Source organism: Lissotriton vulgaris, chromosome 9 (genome assembly GCF_964263255.1).
Source record: "Lissotriton vulgaris chromosome 9, aLisVul1.2, whole genome shotgun sequence".
NCBI lineage: Eukaryota > Metazoa > Chordata > Amphibia > Caudata > Salamandridae > Lissotriton > Lissotriton vulgaris.
This window is the reverse complement of record NC_141697.1, coordinates 248,961,966-248,980,019: the sequence shown is the minus strand read 5'-3', so window position 1 is coordinate 248,980,019 and position 18,054 is coordinate 248,961,966. Positions and strand designations below refer to the sequence as shown.

Below are 18,054 nucleotides of genomic sequence, written 5' to 3'. Positions count from 1 at the left end.
ACTGCATAACATTACTATCCACCTCCCGGGTAGTTGGTTCCGCGAGCTTGACGGTGTCCTCACCCGGTTTCTCTGGGGAGGGGGGAGACCGCTTTTATCTCTGGCGCACTGTCGTATTCCCCCCCCTTTGATGGAGGTATGTGGGTAACCAATCTCCACCTCTACTACCTGGCCACGAAACTCCTTGTCATCCACGATTCGTATGCGGGTGGCTGGTCCGACCCTGCATACCGCGTGGAACTCAGCACGTCGGACTTCACGCCGATCCAGGTGTTTCTATACGGTAGCCCAGTGCCACAGCCATGCCCTCGGTCACCAGGACTGTTTCTGGCCTGGTGCACGGCCCTACGCCACGTGAGGTGGGACTGGAAACTCACTCAGCCGACGCCTCTTTGGCACAGGTCCTGGATGCAGGAGGTCTCGTCCCTGCAGGGGTTCTAACGGTGGGACCTCATCGGAGTTTCAGTGCTCGGAGATGTTTGGGTGGGGGACCACATCCGCTCCTTCGCGGACCTGCAGCAGGGCCATGCCCTTCCACACTCCCAACTCTAGAAGTGACTACAACTCAGACACGCCCTTCATACACATGTCTCACCCCCTGTCTCCCTTCCAGAGTTCAGCCCGCTAGAGGCTCAGGTGATGATGGGAAATCTAGGGAGGGGGGGGGGGGGGAGAGAGTGGTCCCGTATTTACCGGTCCCTGGTGAACAATGGTCCTGCTTCCCTAGATCGGCTCAGGGCTCGATGGGAGGGTTGGCTAGGCCCCCTAGAAGAGGCGGACTGGAGGGATGCCCTTATGGCGCCCAAAACCCTGATCACATCCTCCAAGTTGCGCCTGGTTCAACTTTATTACCTACACACGGCATATCTCACCCCGACACGTCTATTCCAGGCCCGGATGAAATTCTCTCCAGCATGTATTGATGTGCCTCTGCCCCAGCCGATTTTTATCACATGGTATGGTGCTGTCCGGCTTTGGCGCTTCTTCAGTATAGTGTGGGGTAAATGGTTTAATATGCTACCACCCTGATGATCTGCCTTTATTTTATTTCATGTACAATTGTACTTGATGTATGGACTGCTGTACTACACCCCAATTGACCGCGTCTTTCCCTGTTAACTGTGTGCATTGTCATGCTTATCCCGATGATTATAGATCTGCAACCAATGAATTTATATGTTGTTATAAATCTAATAAAATTGATTATCAAAAAAATATGAAACCAGTCCGCTGCTTTCATGCACCGCTTAACGGAATGTCAAATCCAAGCAATATCTGAAAAGTTGTACACACTTTATTCTTGGCAGCTGAAGAAAGAGCGAGAGCAGTTGGAATTGGAGCTGGAGAAGGCAGAATTGGAGAGAGTCACGTACGTTGGCGAAGTCAGAGAGGTAAAAGAATGAAGGTTCCATGTGCTCCTCCTCTTTGACTTGGCTCTTCATGGTGTTAGTTTAGAAGTTTATAGTCTGGTGAGGCAATTTCCAGGCGAGCTGAATGATATAAATCTCAAATTATAAACAACTTCATTTCAGCTTAAAGATCTGTTGACCGAATTGCAGAAAAAACTTGATGATTCAAATTTGGAGGCTGTAAAACAGAGTGAAGAGCTTAATTTGGTAAGAAGTTTGTTTTCAGCTGAATATAAGCTAGCCGCTAACTCGCGGTGTATTTCTGAAGCTGCACCTCCTTTTTGTAGATTTTCATTTCCTAAATACATGTATCTGGCTCTTAAACTCTGCTTCTAGCAATTTCACTAATCTCCACATAAATATTTTTTTAGAGCATTTTTTGCCAAGAATATTAAATGTTTATGCTCTACTAATTTGGCACATACCGAATCCTAATACTTCCATAATAGTTTCTCTTTGCTTGCTTTACGCTTTCAATTAACCTTTGTGAGCTTCCAGTAGTTTGATTACGAATGTTTGTTGACTTACTGGACAGGTTTGGATATAGTACTGATTTATCCATTAGTTTTGTCCATTAGTTTAAGGCATATTACGGTCTCGTAAATACTTTTTAATGTGGGTTGCAACATTTTCTATGTCCTCTTGGATTACTTTGGGATTGCTGTACAATGTGTATTGTGTAATGGCATCTGTTACCTGCCTTTTGATTCGCTTTTACTAAAGAGCATTTCTTTTTTTGTGGTGAAGTAGGCCTGATACTGCACTTCTCCTTAGACCAAATCAACTCTGACATATTGTTTCATAGTTATGTATTCCATCCATGTAACTCTGTGATGGCTCTTGTTTTTACAACATGCAAATAATGTTCTAGTGTCACTCGTGTTTTTCCAATTTTATGACTAGAATAAAGGTTTGTATAGGCTATCAAAAGTGTGTAGTATAACACAAGACATTCATGTTGAAGGACCCAAAAGCTCTGTACATCTGTTGCCTTTTGTCTATACTCATTGAATTTCAAGCAAATTTCAAACAAAATGTTTATTATCCTTGCACAACTTTTTTACAGCTAAGCATTCGCATTACTACTTCTATTCACAATTGGTATCCCTTGATCTCATTGTATCAACTGTTTATTAACATACTCTGTGATTATTTTGTGTTTTTGTCTAGAAATCTACAGCAGCCAAGGGCTATTGTACACCCTAAAATAAAACAGTAAATATTAAACATTAATAAAAACAAAAAAGAACTATTGAGGGAAAATCCATACACCTAAGGCAGTGGGGCCGTCTGCTCTTGCCTTGAAGAAACACTGGGCCTCTTTGCTAGAGTACATTTGCACAGTACTTTTTCAAATCTCGGACAGTCCATATATGTGCTTATTAATTGGGAAGATAAAGTGCTGTAGATGTGTTGTTCTTCAGGCTTTTTGATCTTGCTGTCAGTACAAATAATAGCTAGTAAATCAAATGGCAGCATTAACCATGGTTTCCTAGGTAAAAGGAGGAGGAATAAATTATGCTAAAAGTAAGATGCTGTAGGAAAGTGCCCTTTTTTGCACCGTTACCCCCCACATTTTGACTATCTAATGCACTTTGACTGAGTTTGCTCTGAATCCCTGCCAATCAGGTTCTCAGTGCCTGTGTACTTTCCCCGGAACTGTACCTGTGTTTCCACAATTGGCACACCTCTAGCCCACATGTCCCTTGTAAAAGGCACCAGTGGTACCCAAGGGCCTTGTGACCAGACAGGGTCTCTAAGGACTGCAGCATGTATTATGCCACCCTCTGGAGACCTCTCACCAAACACATACACACTGCCATTGCAGACTGTGTATTTTGGCACAGCCAAAACTGAAATTTCGACATGGCACATATCCCTCTGTGCCTTGCCCACAAACACTGCCTGTGGCATAGATAAGTCACCCCTATAGCAGGCCTCACAACCCTAAGGCAGGGTGCACTATACCACAGGTGAGGGCATAGCAGTGTGAGCAATTTGCCCTTACAGTGTCTACATCCATTCTTAGACATTGTAAGTGCAGTGAAGCCACATTGAGTACATGGGCTGGGAGTTTGTCTTTACGAATTCCACAGCTCTATGATTGCGTTACTGAATGCAAAGCAGTTTGGTATCAAACCTCTCAGCATAATTAATCCACCCTGATGCCAGTGGTGGATCTATTACAAAATTAACTCAGAGGGCATCTTAGAGATGCCGCCTGAAAAAAAAACTTCCTCATGTCCAGCTGACTGGTCTGCACCAGCCTGCAACACACAGACCTGTTTCTGACCCCTGAAGTGGGAGCCATTGTGCTCTCATGGGTCATGTATAAAGGCTGCTTGGGATGGAGGTACTTGACACCTACTTCCAAGCAGGATCAGCAATCAGGGTGATGAGCCTCAAAGACTTCCCGCCCTTTGATAAGCTAGCCACGGCCTCTCCAGCTAGTCGAGATGCCCACCCCCCTGACCAAGCCCCATTTTTGGTGGCAAGGGCAGCAGGAAAATTAGTAGTCAGGAGAGGTGTTTCCCCTTTCTGCCAGGACCACCTCTAAGGTGCCCTGGACTGAGATAAATCCCTCCTTTGAAAATCCTCCATCTTGAATGGAAGGATTTCAAGCAATCAGGTTAGGCGATGCCCACTCTCCAAATAGAGGGCACATACAAGGGTGTGGTCACCCTAAAAGGCGGGTACCCATTGGCTGCCATCTGCCAGCACATGTAATTCCTTTAAATTAAGTATTTGGGGGCACCTCTGAACCTTGATCCTCCTATTCCTGCGACCTAAGAAGAAAAGGAGGAAGACGCCGGGCAGCGGAGCCTGAAGAGGACTACTGATTTGGACCCAGCCCGCCCGGCCTGTCTCCTGCTCCAAGACCCTGTGAAGACTACTCCTGTCCTGTGGCCTGCGACTTCCAGAACCCAAGGAAAACTGGCCGTGCTTCAACAAAGACCAGATCTCCCGAGGACAGCATCCCTGTCCAGAAGAATCCAACTACAAGGACTCTGAATCCAGCTGGAACCGCGATCCCTGCCCACTCTGCACCCGACGCCTACGCGCCAAGTCTGAGTGGCTCACCTGTCCAGTAAAGTCTGCCCAGTGATCCTGACCTATAATCTAACGTTATCCTACCCCTCCTGGACTCCACAAAGATGCCTACAGCCTCATTTTGAAGATTCCCCTGACTCCAATCGGGTCTCGAAAAGAAAATACAACACAAAAGGGCACCCCGTTATCCTCAGCCTCCGACTTTGGGGAGCCCAGCGAACGGTGCCCAGCCCTCTTTCAACATCTAAACTTACCTTTCCTGCTGGTGGTCACCTGCATGCAGCCTCCTGGTCCGAGCCTGCAGCCTCTTTGTGCAACGAGATTCCCGTTCGAAAAGCAATGGCCTGCCGCTGATATGCACCCTGCAGCCAGCCACCCCTGCTCCCTGATGGTGGAAGGTTGGTGCTGCCTTGTAGCCTCCCCCCAAGTTATTTCCTTTTACACTTGAATCTCCCAAGCTAGAGATAGCCTACACTTTAACCCGTCTCCTCTCAAATCCCCACTTCCACAATGCTGGCATAAATACGGCCCCTGAGCAACCACAGACCACACTTTGCGCCCCTTAAAAAATGTTTGCGAATACCCATGATCTAAAGCTTTCAAAATCGTTTGCATCTGTCTACTTACTTCTTAGATATGACACACACACTGTCTGGTATCATTTTTAACATTTTGACCAGTTTAAGAAATTATTGTTGATATTTATTTAATGACGCATGGAAGATAAATAAACTGCAATCTTTTGTATGTTATTAACAGCTGAAAACAAAACTTAATGAAACCATGTTGAAACTGGACAATGAGCAGAGCAAGAGGCTGAAGGTGGCAGACAATTTGTTTCAGGTAGAAGACTTTCATTAACTATGTATTTTCAGTATAGTTGACCTAGAACCATTTCCACTGCAACTTAAGCAGTGAATGTGAAAAGAAGGTATTATTGTACATCTACTATGTTATAATTATAATAATTCCATTTCTCCATCAGTAGAGAGATTTGCAATAATAATAATAATAATGATGATGAATGAGGATGTCAGGAAGAATATCTTCAGGCACAGACTAAGACATCCCAGCCATAAGACATCTCCGTCACCATAGCAGCACCAAAGCATACATCTGTTTCAACTTTTATTTAGAATTTTCACCATGCTCAGTCAGTCTCTGTACAAAAAACATCAGTACATTATGCACACACAATATAACACTCAAAGAATACTTTTAAAAAACAAGAATTGGACTTAAAGGAAGACCTATACCTTGTGGTTTTGGGGGGTTCTGCAATATTTTTAACAGATGGATCAGCGTAGACATATAAGCTGTCCTGGTGTTTTATCCCTAGTTGCTTTTTCCCCCCGAGTCTTACATTGCCTGCTAAGTGCAATTACTTTTTTTAATCAAAAGCTACACAATGGAACAAATACAAACATTTCCCTTCATGTAATGGCATTGATTATCTGTCCCCTCAAAAGCTGATCCAGCCGAGGAGAAGTAAGACCCCTTCCGGATCCCAGAGTAAAGTACCCTGAGGATGAATTCTGAGTAAGAAACTGTAGGCAGAAGTGACAATGGATGTGATGTCCCTAAACCTGAACTAACAAACGTTTTCCAGGGATCTGATAATATTGTGGATGAAAACCGCAATGGTGGCGTCGATTTCCAGTGTTTACTTTATACCCCTTGTAGATATTACAAAATGATTGGTGAGCAGTCTAGTTTAACCTTCACCCGTGGTTTGCATATATCCATTTTCCCATCTGCCATATGAAGCTTAGAAGCTATATGCTAATCCAACCTCTTTGACATTTTATTTCTATATTTTGGAGGATCAATGGGTTCTCCAGAGGACTGTGCATCAAAGACTGCAAAAGAGCAATGCTGATTACAGACACCATAACAATAAGTCAATGCAGCTCTTGCTAATACATGCACTTCAGTGAGTTTATGGAATGGGTCACCAAGATCTTCTTGCTTGTTTGTTTGGTCCCCCAGTGTTCTGGGAGCGATAGTATCTAGACTTTTGGCTATATGTTAACATGTTTGCACAGCAGCATGTTATATATGTGTTTGCATGTCCTACGGGTTTTAAATACAATTGTAACTAAGAATCTAAGAACATACAAGAGTAATAGAAGTTTATAAATTCAGATAGATGCTTTTGACTGTGGATTCCTCACCTTAGAATACTACCCAGATGCCATTCTGGGTCTGGAAAGGCTTCGCTGGCAGTGCTTCAGCGCGCTGTCATATAGCACCATGCAGCTCTCTGTTGATTCCATACTGCTCCATAAGTGACTGAGCAGAGACTGATATATGAACCACCCCTACATGCTGACATCAGATAGACTTCTAGCTGCAAATTACTTATCTTAGAATTATCTCCAGGCATCAGACTGAATCCGGAAAGATTTTTGTGAGCAGTACCTCTGCGCTGGTAGGTGGTGCTGCTTGACTCCGGGTGACATCGTCTGCACCAAAAGTGACAATCACAATGCCCATATAGGCGACACCCCAACACACTAACAGTTTTTTTCTTTCTTTCTGTGCCAGTCAGCAAAGCTCCAGAGAGAACTACCCCCAGTCAATTTTCTTTTACTTTTTTAATTTATTTTTTTACTTTTTGTCGAAGACTTTTTGAGATTTTCTCCTGGTGTGGCAGAAAGTCATCAAGGAAGGCCATCTTCAAGCCCTGCTGCGCCTATTACCGACAGAAGGACCCAAACCCTGTTTGCCTTTGGGGCCTCGAACACGACAATGATGCGAAGGCCTGCATTGACTTCCGCACCATGCACCCCAAGGCCTTTATGGAGCACTCCCTCAAGCTCCTTGTAGCCCGACGTGCAATGCTAGAACGTCTCGATCCCAGTCAACAGAAAGGTCCCAGGATCGGTCGTGGAGCCCAAGATCTTAGTCGCACTCCAGGGTGTCTTCTGGTAAGTCCCACTAGCTTAAGAAGAGTAAGAAGTCGAAGAAGTCTTCGACTTCGCCCCGTCTGTCGAAGTCTGCGGTTCCGCTTGCACCTGGTCTACGCCACACCTCCCCATGTTTCTGGGAGCCAAAGCGGCTTCCACCCAACTTCACAAGTTCTATAAGGCCATGCACCTCATTATTGGATGGCCTGCTGGTGGGCCTTTTGGTTCCTGCCGGTTGTGGAGGGGGTCCCACTGATTCTACGCCACTGGTTTCGCCACTGGCTCCAAGCAGGCCACTCGGATCTACGGATGGATCCAGACCGGTGCCAGTCATTCCACCGTGACCTTCCCCGGCACTTGTCCCGATGCCGACACTGAGCCTGAGGGGTGTTGTTCGAGACCGACTCTGCCGCTGACTGGACGCATGCCTTGAGGCCAGAGCCCAAGCCCTATTTCTATGGGCTGGGAATTAGGAAGGCTTGGGAGGTCGTCACTGGACCCTGACGAATACCAGACCCTAGAACCCAACTTGGACTAAAGTGAGGAGGTGGCAGATGCCAGTCGACTGGACACCTCTCTGGATATTGGCATTCTATCTCCTCCTACTGTGGCTATGGAGGAGGGGGATTCTTTTGCTATAATTTACCCTCGGTGGCAGACAAGACTAACATCTTGACAGAGGTGCTTTAGTCTGTAGTAACCCCTTCCGAACTGCTTCTCCCATTCAATGAGGCCTTCACGGAAGTCCTGCTTGAGACCTGGTCCAAACGCTGCATAGGTATCCTTTGAACAGGAAAATTGCTCGCCACCACCGCTCCGCCCCAGGGGACACCATCTTTCTCACGCAACACCCTACCCCAGAGAGATGGTGGTCCAAGCGCCTACCTCCTATGTAAATCCTGGCCTATTCTCTACCACTACACTGGATAGAGAATCCAAAAGACTAGACACCTTAGGAATGAAAATGTTTTCTTCCACCATCCTACCTCTGCGGTCCGTGAACACTGTGTGTCTTTTGGGTCATTACCCCCATGTCCTGTGGGATTGGGTTGCACAGGTGCTGCCCATGGTTCCGAAGGAGGCCTTGGCCATACTCTCCCAAACTATGTCTAACGGGAGAGATGCCGCGAAGTTCACAATTCGATGCATGCTGGATTCTACGGACTCGCTGGAAAGAGTGGTTTCTTCATTGGTGGCCTCACAGCAGCATGCCTGTCTGAGAACAACAGTTTTTTTCCGCGAATGTCTAAGCGTCGCTTATGGACATGCCCTTTTGATGACTCCCGTCTCTTTGGAGACAAGGTGGACAAAGTGCTGGAGCGCTTCAAGGATAGTAAAGGTCCTTGGACCTTTCCATGGTTCCTTGCCATTCTCAGTCCACCACCTTCTTCTTTCATGGCCACCGAAGGGGCTTCCAGCCACTTCTTTTACCCACCCAACCACCATGGAGAGCAAGCTTCCCAGCCTCTGCATGGCTGAGAATATGGTACCCACTGACCCTGTGGGTGAGGCAGCCAGTGATCAGACCAATCTGCCACTCCCTAAGCAGCCACAGCCTCTACAACCCTTTAGCTTGCCCTCTTACCATCATGGGCATCCATTGGGAGGCAAGATACGCCATCAACTGCCCCACTGGAGGTCTATAACAGCAGACCACTGGGTAAATCAGATTGCCCAAAGGGGCCACCCCTTACCCCTCCACCCAGGCCACCCACTTGCGACAAGCTGATGGAGAACCATCTCTCCTTGCTCTGCCAGGAAGTGACTGCTGTCTTGGCCAAGGGAGCAACAGAGAGGGTGCCGATGCCAGAGGTAGGTAATGGATGTTATTCCTGCTACTTTCTGGTTCCCAAGACAAAGCCTTCGTCCTGCCCTAGATCAGTCTCCTCTCAATTTCTTACTCAAAAAGAAGTTCAAGATGCTCACGCTTCCTCATTCCTGCCTGCCCTGGACTTGGGAGACTGGATGGTAGCATTGGCCTTGCAGGATGCATCTTTCCACATGCCTATCCTGCCTGCCCACAGGCACTACCTGTGGTTCACATTAGCCCATGTGCACTTTCAGTTTGCCATGCTCCCTTATGGCCTTACCAGCCCCCCACTCAAGTGTTCACCAAGGTGATGGTGGTGGTCACAGCTCATCTGCAGAGAACAGAAGGGACCGTTTTTTCCATCTCCACGAATGGCTGTTAAAGGCGGTCTCACCCCAGGCTGTCGTCTCCCACCTCTGGACTATGGTCGGGCCTCCTGTTAACTCTCAAAGTGCCAACGTCCTACCTAACTCCCTCTCATGTGTTCCCTTTTATCAGAGCTTATCTGGACACTGTGCAGTTTCAGGTCTATCCTTCCGATCGGCGAGTCCAGGGTATTCACGCTATGATACAATTGTTTCAGCCTCTATCCTGGATTTCTGTGAGAGTGACTCTGAGGCTGCTGGGCCTCATGGCCTCCTGCATCCTGCTTGTGATACATGTCCGATGTCATAATCTGCCTCTTCAGTGAGAGCTGAAGTTCGAGTGGTTGCAGCATCAGAGGAATCCCTCTGATATGTTCCAGATCTCATGGGGAACTGTAAAAGATCTGCAGTGGTGGCTAACCAATTGCGTTTAGGTAAGTGTCAGACCTCTCTCCCTTCCCCAAACAGATCTTACCGTGGTGACTGATGCATCACTGCTGGGATGGGGCAGCCATCTGGAACGGTGAAGATCAGAGGCCTCTGGTATCCAGTGGAACCCAGACTCCGCATTAACCTACTGAAGCTCCAGGCGATCCGCCTGGCATTGAAAGGCTTTCTACCCTCCATCAAAGAAAGGCTAGTGCAGATGTTCAAGCACACCACCACCGCCAGGTAGTACTGCAACAAACATGGTGGGGTAAGGTATAAAAAAATACCAGTGCACATCCCTTCTAGTTGCTTTTATCCAATAGGCATCCAGCCACGACAATCCAATATTTTCAATCTCCTTGCCGTCCACAATTATACATCCACAGTGTTCGTTAGTGTTCAATATCCATTTATTATTGATTTCTTCTTGCCACACCGTCACAGCTGACGCGCGTTTCGCCCTCCGCGGGCTTTTTCAAGGCAAAATATAGTATGGTGAGCAGTATGTGTTCGCAAGAGTCAATAATAATCGCAGAACCTGTTGAACATTAGTCCTTTAAGCCTTTTGCTTTGTGCACCATAGAGTTGTCAATACAAATTGTATGTAGATAATCCATTCATGTGTCTATACTCAAGTTACTGGGCGCTATCTGGAGCCTTGATAAGTTCCATCGCCATAGCGCATTCGTTTGGCGTTCGCAAGGTGTCCTTCTTCCACGTTCGCCTTCCCAAAAGGTGGGGTGAGGTCATGGACCCTTTGTCAAGAGGTCTTGCATCTCTGGACATAGCTGAAATGTCATGGCATATCCCTGGTGGTTCACCACCCGGCAGGCTGTCAACGCCAGGGCAGACAAACTCCGCTGAAGATACCTAGTGGATCACAAGTAGTGTCTCCAACAGGAGGTGGTACAAGGTTTCTCTCAGCAGTTGGGAGAGCCTTGGTTAGATCTGTTCTACACCGCAGAGAATGCGCAATGTCTGCAGTTTTGTGCACTAAAGTTTCCAAGGCGGCTGTCGCTCTGAGATGCTTTTCATCTTGAGTGCAGCTTAGGCATCCTGTATGCCTTTCCTCCCATACCACTCCTGCCCAGAGTTCCCAAGAAGATCAGGAACAACTGTGCCCAAGTCATCCTTGTGGCTCCGGGCTGGGCTTGGCGAGTCTGGTATCCCGAGCTGTTGAGCATGTCCATCAGCGAACTGATCAGGCTTCCCCTTTTGGAGGGTCTTCTGTCGCAGCACCTGGGAAGGGGTCTCCACCCAAACCTGTCACCGCTCCACCTTCATGTGTGGAGATTGAACAGCAGCAGTTAATAACTTTTAACCTTATGCTCGAAGTCTGCAATCTTATTGTGGCAGCCAGGCATCCCTCTGCCAAGACTGTATACGCCTGCCGTTGGGGGAAATGTGTGGCGTGGTGTGCAGAAAAATAGGTTTACCCTCTTTATGCTCCCCTCTTTGGTCCTTCTCTTTATCCTTTCTCTTGTCCAGCAGGGCTGTGCTCTGGGCACCCTAAAGGGCTATCTTTCTGCCATCTCACCCTTTCTGCAGTTGCCAGATCTGCCATCCCTCTTTAAATCCCCTGTTGTAAAAAGGTTCTTGAAAGGTTTGCAACACGTTTCCACCTTCGCCCTTCATCATGCCTCAGAGGGACCTTAATCTAGTCCTTACTTTTCTGATGTGCGTTCCCTTTGAGCCATGTCACAATTGTCCTCTCAGGCTCCTTACCATCAAGACAGACTTCCTGGTGGCAATAACATATACCCGGAGGGTTAGGGAGCTTCTGGCTTTGTCATCAAGCCTCCGTACCTGAACATCTAACCAGACCAACTAGTTCTTCGCACTAGAGCTTCCTTTCTGCCGAAAATTGTCACTCCCTTTCACCATCATGTTGCCTACTTTTTTGTATGCTCCACCACATCCCTCCAATGAAGAGGAGCAACTTCACTGTCTGTAACCAAAAAAGAGTGTTTTCTTTCGATCTTGACTGCATAAAAGAGTTCTGGGTAGATGACTAATTCTTGAAAGAGTATGTTAAGGCAAAGAAGGGAAAGGGCTTGCAGAAGCAGGCCATCTCCTGAAAGATAGTGCTCTGCATTAAAATCTGCTATGCATTGGCCGAGAAGCAACCCCCAGAGAGCTTGCATGCTTCTTACACCAGAGCCAAGGCTGTGGCCAGTGTGTTAGCACGTGGAATTCTGGTACCCGACATCTTCCTGCAGGAACATGGGTGTCTCTGCACACATTTACCAAGTATTACTGCATGGACAGTCACGTCCGTAGGGTTGTGCATTTTCCCCATTCGGTCCTGCAGGACCTTTTTAGTGTAAAATTGTTCGCAGATCCACCTCCATGAAGGTATTGCTTGGGTATCTATTCTAAGGTAAGGAATCTGTGTCTAGAAGTCTCTATCAGATGAACAAGTTACTTTCTTTCATAGCACCTAATCTGGTAGAGACTCGATCTAGCCACAGATTTGTCGACCCTGCTCTGCGAATGGGTGTCTCCGGGCAGTACTTTCCCCTTTCAGGGACTTAGTTTTCCACACCATTGGTTAGTGTTTTTCGTGGCTCCGCACTCCTGGCATGGAAAGTTGTGAAAAGAAACTGAAGTCGGCACTCTGGGGTGGTGTCTATATAGGCACTGCGCATGTCCCTTTCGGCGTGGAAGCCGATGTCACCACGGGTAGCCGAACAGCGCCACCTACCGGTGCATGGGGGTACTGGTCACGAAATAGTTCCAGATCCAGTCTGATGCCTGAGGATAATTCTAAGGTAAGGAATCAGCGACTGGATAGTCTCTATCAGATAAGGTGTTACTGAAGATAAGTGACTTGTCAATTTCTCTCTTTCCGTGCCTTCCAATGACTCCCAAAACAAGAAAATCCAGTGTGCTAGGGAACATTGTCCCTTCCAAAGACTACAGGTTTCAAGCCATACTGCAACTGTAGAAAACAGATGTCAGACATTGACTCGCACGATGTGTGTCTGGTGTTAGAGCTCAGGTCACGACTCAGTCATGCGACAGGTCTGCCCTCATGATCCTGAAGGCAATCTGAGACTAAGAAGCAAACCTTCACATCGCTGAACACAAAAAGTTGCAGGCATCACATAAGTCTTGCTCCAAGTCGAGTGCCCAGACTTACTCCCAAGTTCATTCCCACAAAAAGTCAACTTTGCAGTGGAAGTCCTCTAGTTTTGAAATTCAGACTTAAGCAAGTGAAGCAGACTTGATTCCATACTGCCACTCTCTATTCAAAGAGAAGGTCTTAGGGTGTTGCTAGGTCTTCTTCCAGATCTGCAGTTGTGGAGCAGATTTTCCAGTTGATCCGAGTGTGCCTCGAATTTCCCAGGCCATCAGCAAATTGAAGGGGACCATTCTGCAGAGATTTGGTACGTTTCAGGCTATCGCTGGTGTGCCTTTGGCCTCCAAGGATCCGTAGAGGTCCCCAGTTGGTATACGGCCATCAGATCTGTCTATGACTCTTAGATCTGTTACAGGCTCTTCAACCCTATCTCCATGGCCTGGGTCTATCCCTCCGTTGTAAGTGGCAGAACTGACCGCAGAGGATTTGGTGCTGGTTCGATGTCTGACCACAAACTGACCAGCACGATCCCGACCAGTATTGCACTACGAAATTATTAAACAGCTGGTCACCCTACAGCCTGGTTCAAATCCTAAGCCCCTACTAGAGTGAATGCAGCCATTATGATGAGTGTTTACGTGACTTACAAAAGGCTTCCCCTGATATGTTATGTTATATGTTTTTTAAAGCGCACCGCTGCCCCAGCAAAGAGGCACCCCGGCGCTAACAGATCTAACTGGAACAAAACTCCCCAAAGGGCTCACCAGACAGCAACCAGGGCTATACTGAAGGGAAGAGGAGGGTTTTAATTGCTTTCCTAAAAACTAGCACATCTTCCATTCCCCGGATGTGGGTCGGCAAGGAATTCCATAACTTGGCCGTCATGTATCTAAATGAGCGGCCACCGATGCGGCTGAGTTTGACCCGTGGTTCCGTCACTAGATGTTGTCCAAGTGAACGTAGGTTTTGGTGAGGGATATATGGTGTCAGAAGAGTGCATAGAAGTTCTGGGCTTCCCAATTTGACAATCTTAAACCCCAGACACAGAGCCTTAAACTGAATCCGGGCAGAAATTGGAAGCCAATGTAGTCCCTTGATGGTAGATCGGACCGAACATCGGCGGGGAAGCCCCACCAGCATCCTAGCTGCCAAATTCTGGACTCGTTGGAGTCGTTGAGTCTCAGCTTTGTTGGCCCCTAGGAATAACACACTAGCGTAGTCCAGTCGAGACAGGATAGTAGATTGAACAATGAGCTGTCGCACTGCTGGTTCAAAAAACTTCAGAAGAGGGTTAAGCCCTCTTAACAAGCCCATACATGTGGCAGCCACTTGCTTAGTGTGGGTCTGAAAGCTAAGCGAGGAGTCCATCCAAACTCATAGGTTCTTCGCTAAGGTTTTAGGTATAGGCATAGTCCCTAGGGAGTCCGGCCACCAGTGCGCATTCCAAAGGGTGGTATCTTTCCCAAACAGCAGGACCTCAGTCTTGGTCGCATTAAGCTGAAGACAGTTATCTATACAGGGTTAATTCCGCATTTGGACCTCCAACGGAAGAGAGCCCATCATTTGCCGTGGTAATCGATAACTAGCTGCAGTCACAAACCTACAGCAGCCCTCTATTGAGGTTAAGGCAAATGTCCTTAGGAAAAGCCTACAACCTGGGCCAGGCAATTCTGAACCCTTGCTCCCTTTCAATGAGACCTCGATGACACCATAATGACTACCAGCTTAAAGCCCTGTTCTTGCCCTCCAGTGAATAGGCCGGTGGCCAGATGTCGCAGATCGATGCCTGGTGATCCTCATTTTCTCACTAAACATCCTGCTGCAGAGAGTCTGGTTGTTCAGACTTCAACCAGTAATTCCTTCCCCATAATCAAGAGGATTGAGGTATTAGGAAAGCAAATGTTCTCTTTTACTAGCCTCCCTATGATAGGCACTTTCTGATCCACCATATCTGACAGTTGGGTCCTTCAAATTTTTCAGCATAGTTATGTCCTACCCTGTCTTTCTGCTCAGCCAATTCTTCTCTGCCCCAATTCCTCCCCCTCCCCCCCCACTCAGATTGAAACTCAGTGGAACACCTGTCGCTTCTGTTGCAATATGTGAGCGTTTTACTTTCTAGAATGCCAATAAGAGGGATTCAGCAATTGGGTAGGATTGCTACTCTCGCTATTTTCTTGCCACAAAATAGGATAAGGGCCTTAAGCCGATCTTGGACGTTTCATCTCTAAATGTCTTACCTGCAGAAAAACTATTTCAATGCGCTCACGCAGTCTCAGATCCTGTCTTCCTTGTACCAGAGCGACTGGATGACGTCCTTGGACCTGCAGAACGAGTATTCCCATATACTCATTATAGAATCTCACTTACGTTATCTGTTGTTCGTTGTGGCCAGGAACATTTTCAGTTTCCCCTGCTCTTCCTCGGCCTGCTATTAGGGTGTTCAAATATATAATGGCAGTGGTTGTGGCCTCTTTTCGGAGTTCGGTGATGCCAGTTATTCCCTACATCGACAACTGCCTGTTAAGGGCAGGACTGTCACATTCAGTCGTAGACCACTTTCAGGCGAGTGCTAAGAACCTAACAACTTTGAGGAGAGAAAATATTTGAGTATCCAAAAAGGAATACAATGACTGATAAAGGGTGTAATTTTTCATTTTACCATCCATGTACACCTGTCGTGTCTACAGTTCTCATTTAAAATTTGTTTTCCCACAGGCCCAGCAGTCATTGGATGTTATTCAGTCTGAAATTTTGAAGACAGCGGGTGACACCAGTGTCTTAGAGAATAGTGGTGTTTCGTCTGAGTTGGTGGTGAGTATGTTTTTTGCTCATTCTTCCTAAACCAATTCAGTTATATGTTTTAAAGCAAACTGTCCTTTAGCGTACACACAGAAAGTCGCAGCAGACTAAATACAGAAAGTGTATGGAGACCATTTAAACGTTCTAGCCAACGTTCAGCTGGATATGCCTTTTCCTAGCTTCCAGGAATAACACCAAATATCTGACTCACCCTTCATACACTGGCTGACATATTGCATGTATGGAAAGAATGTTATCCAGATATGGAATAGTACTTTTACTTCATGATGCATAAAAGAAAACCATATTAAAAAAATCTGGTTTAATTGACAAATTTGCCCCCGGGGACGAATCTGGAATACCACATATGTTTCTTTCAGATCACATCCCTGTGTTGCTGGCACTGAGGTGGGGGAGACCACTGACTTTTGTACCCACCTGGCACCCACAGGTGGTCGCACTAAAGGGCACTTCAGTTACGGCTGTGAAACTATGGTTAGGAATATGATGCACCATTACTTAAACATAAACAGGAGTTCTGCAGTTGGAAAGATTGAGTGGCAGGTGTTCAAGGTGATTGTGGAGGATACTTGCATTGCCAGACCTGGTCTCAGTATTTTATAGATGCTAGCTAGAAATACTAGCAACAAGAGCTAACCAAACCGCTTTAGTGGAAATAGTGATGTGCTTCTACCTCTGATCACATATTGGCAGTATCAGGATTGGCACAAGTCGGATTGGCTGTTGGAGTGGCTGCTGTGCAGTGATATCCTCAGACAAGAGATAAGTGCTGTGGAAGCTGCAGATGGGTGCTTGAAATACTCATTCATCATACTAGCAGACAGCAACTCAGCCACAAAATCACTTGCAGGGGTTAAAGTAAAGCCCTTTAAGGCACACATTTAAGTTCTTCTGTGTTTATGGGGACGACATGTCAACTAGCCTTCTGCAATTACACACTCACGCCAACTTGATTGGGAAGATTCTAGCATTTCTAAATGAGGGTAAATGATAGAGGTAGCTAAAGTGAGCCATGACCCATGAAATCAAGTCCATTATTTTTGTATTTGTATCCTCTTTTAAATTAAAATGTTATTGATTTTTTTAAATATATACTTACTCAACAAAACACGAAAAACATTGCAGTCTTACTTAACTCCCCCCTTAGGCATCCACCCCCAAACCAACAGGTAGCTCAACCCTACGAATACAGTTGAATGTCAAAGTCTGATAGGACTACAGAAGTTCAGGGCTAGTCAGTTCCAAATCTCCAAGACATAGATCCCTCTGTCCCTTACCTGTCTACCACCATCTCTCAAATTTCTTTGGACAACCCGACTGTAATAGACTTATTTATCTTGCAAACAACAAATGGCCATCTCCCGGACTCAGTCCTGTACTTGTGGACTCATCACCTTCACATATAGAAAACCCAGGTTCCCCAGGATCTACTGATGAGATGTAAGATCAGCGGTTCCCCGCCCCATCAATATCAACAGAGCTTGCCTCATAGTAGGCACATCAATAGCTGTCTCTATCTGAGATTTCAACCCCTCCCAAAACTCCTATCCTGGCGCACTCCTGCAACGTGTGTAAGAAGGACGCCCTCTGACCAGCAGACCACAGGCATGCATCATCTGCCACTCTACCAATCCTATGTAAGATGATCCTCGTATAATCTATCCTGTGAAGGGTCTTAAACTGGATCAGACGGAATCTCGCCTGTATGGCGACTTGCATAGGAAACTGCAATTCTTCCATTCACTCATCATCCTCCAGCTCCCCCTCATCTGTCTGCCAGTATGCCCTGAGGCGCGTTAACTCCTGTGTGTTGTTCATGAGTGTTATATGCGTAAGGGAGATTGCTTTTGTCGTCATATGGCCATCCAGGACCCGTCTCTCCTGTAGAGACTCCTCCATCATTTACTCATCTGAAGCGATTCTCTCCCTCAGGGCGTGCCGCAGTTAATAGTATTTAGAAAGTTGTATGTGTGCCATGTCATATTTTCTCTAAGATGAGCAAACTGCACCATTCCATTTGCATCCCATACATTTTGTAGCGTAGAGAGGTTGATGAGATTCCATTTACTAAATCCCCGCAGGGTCTAAACCTTGCCTAACCTCATACCCAGCCACAGCGGGATCTTGGGCCCTCTGAGGACGTCTGGCAGGGCTATTCTACCATCATACATGGACCGAT

General features: G+C 46.7%; 1 protein-coding gene across 16 annotated transcripts in view; it reads left to right on the top strand.

Moving 5' to 3' along the window:
• The window catches only part of KTN1 (kinectin 1), a 467,921-nt gene that overhangs the window by 408,597 nt on the left and 41,270 nt on the right, over positions 1–18,054 (top strand). For 8 of the 16 annotated variants that reach the window (XM_086937458.1, XM_086937449.1, XM_086937455.1 and 5 more), the window contains 4 exons: positions 1,308–1,391; positions 1,533–1,616; positions 5,220–5,303; positions 15,771–15,866. In XM_086937458.1, the coding sequence (XP_086793584.1) occupies positions 1,308–1,391; positions 1,533–1,616; positions 5,220–5,303; positions 15,771–15,866 (348 nt within the window). The remainder of the gene's footprint in view (positions 1–1,307; positions 1,392–1,532; positions 1,617–5,219; positions 5,304–15,770; positions 15,867–18,054) is intronic. The other 8 variants (XM_086937462.1, XM_086937457.1, XM_086937461.1 and 5 more) reach the window with 1 other exon arrangement.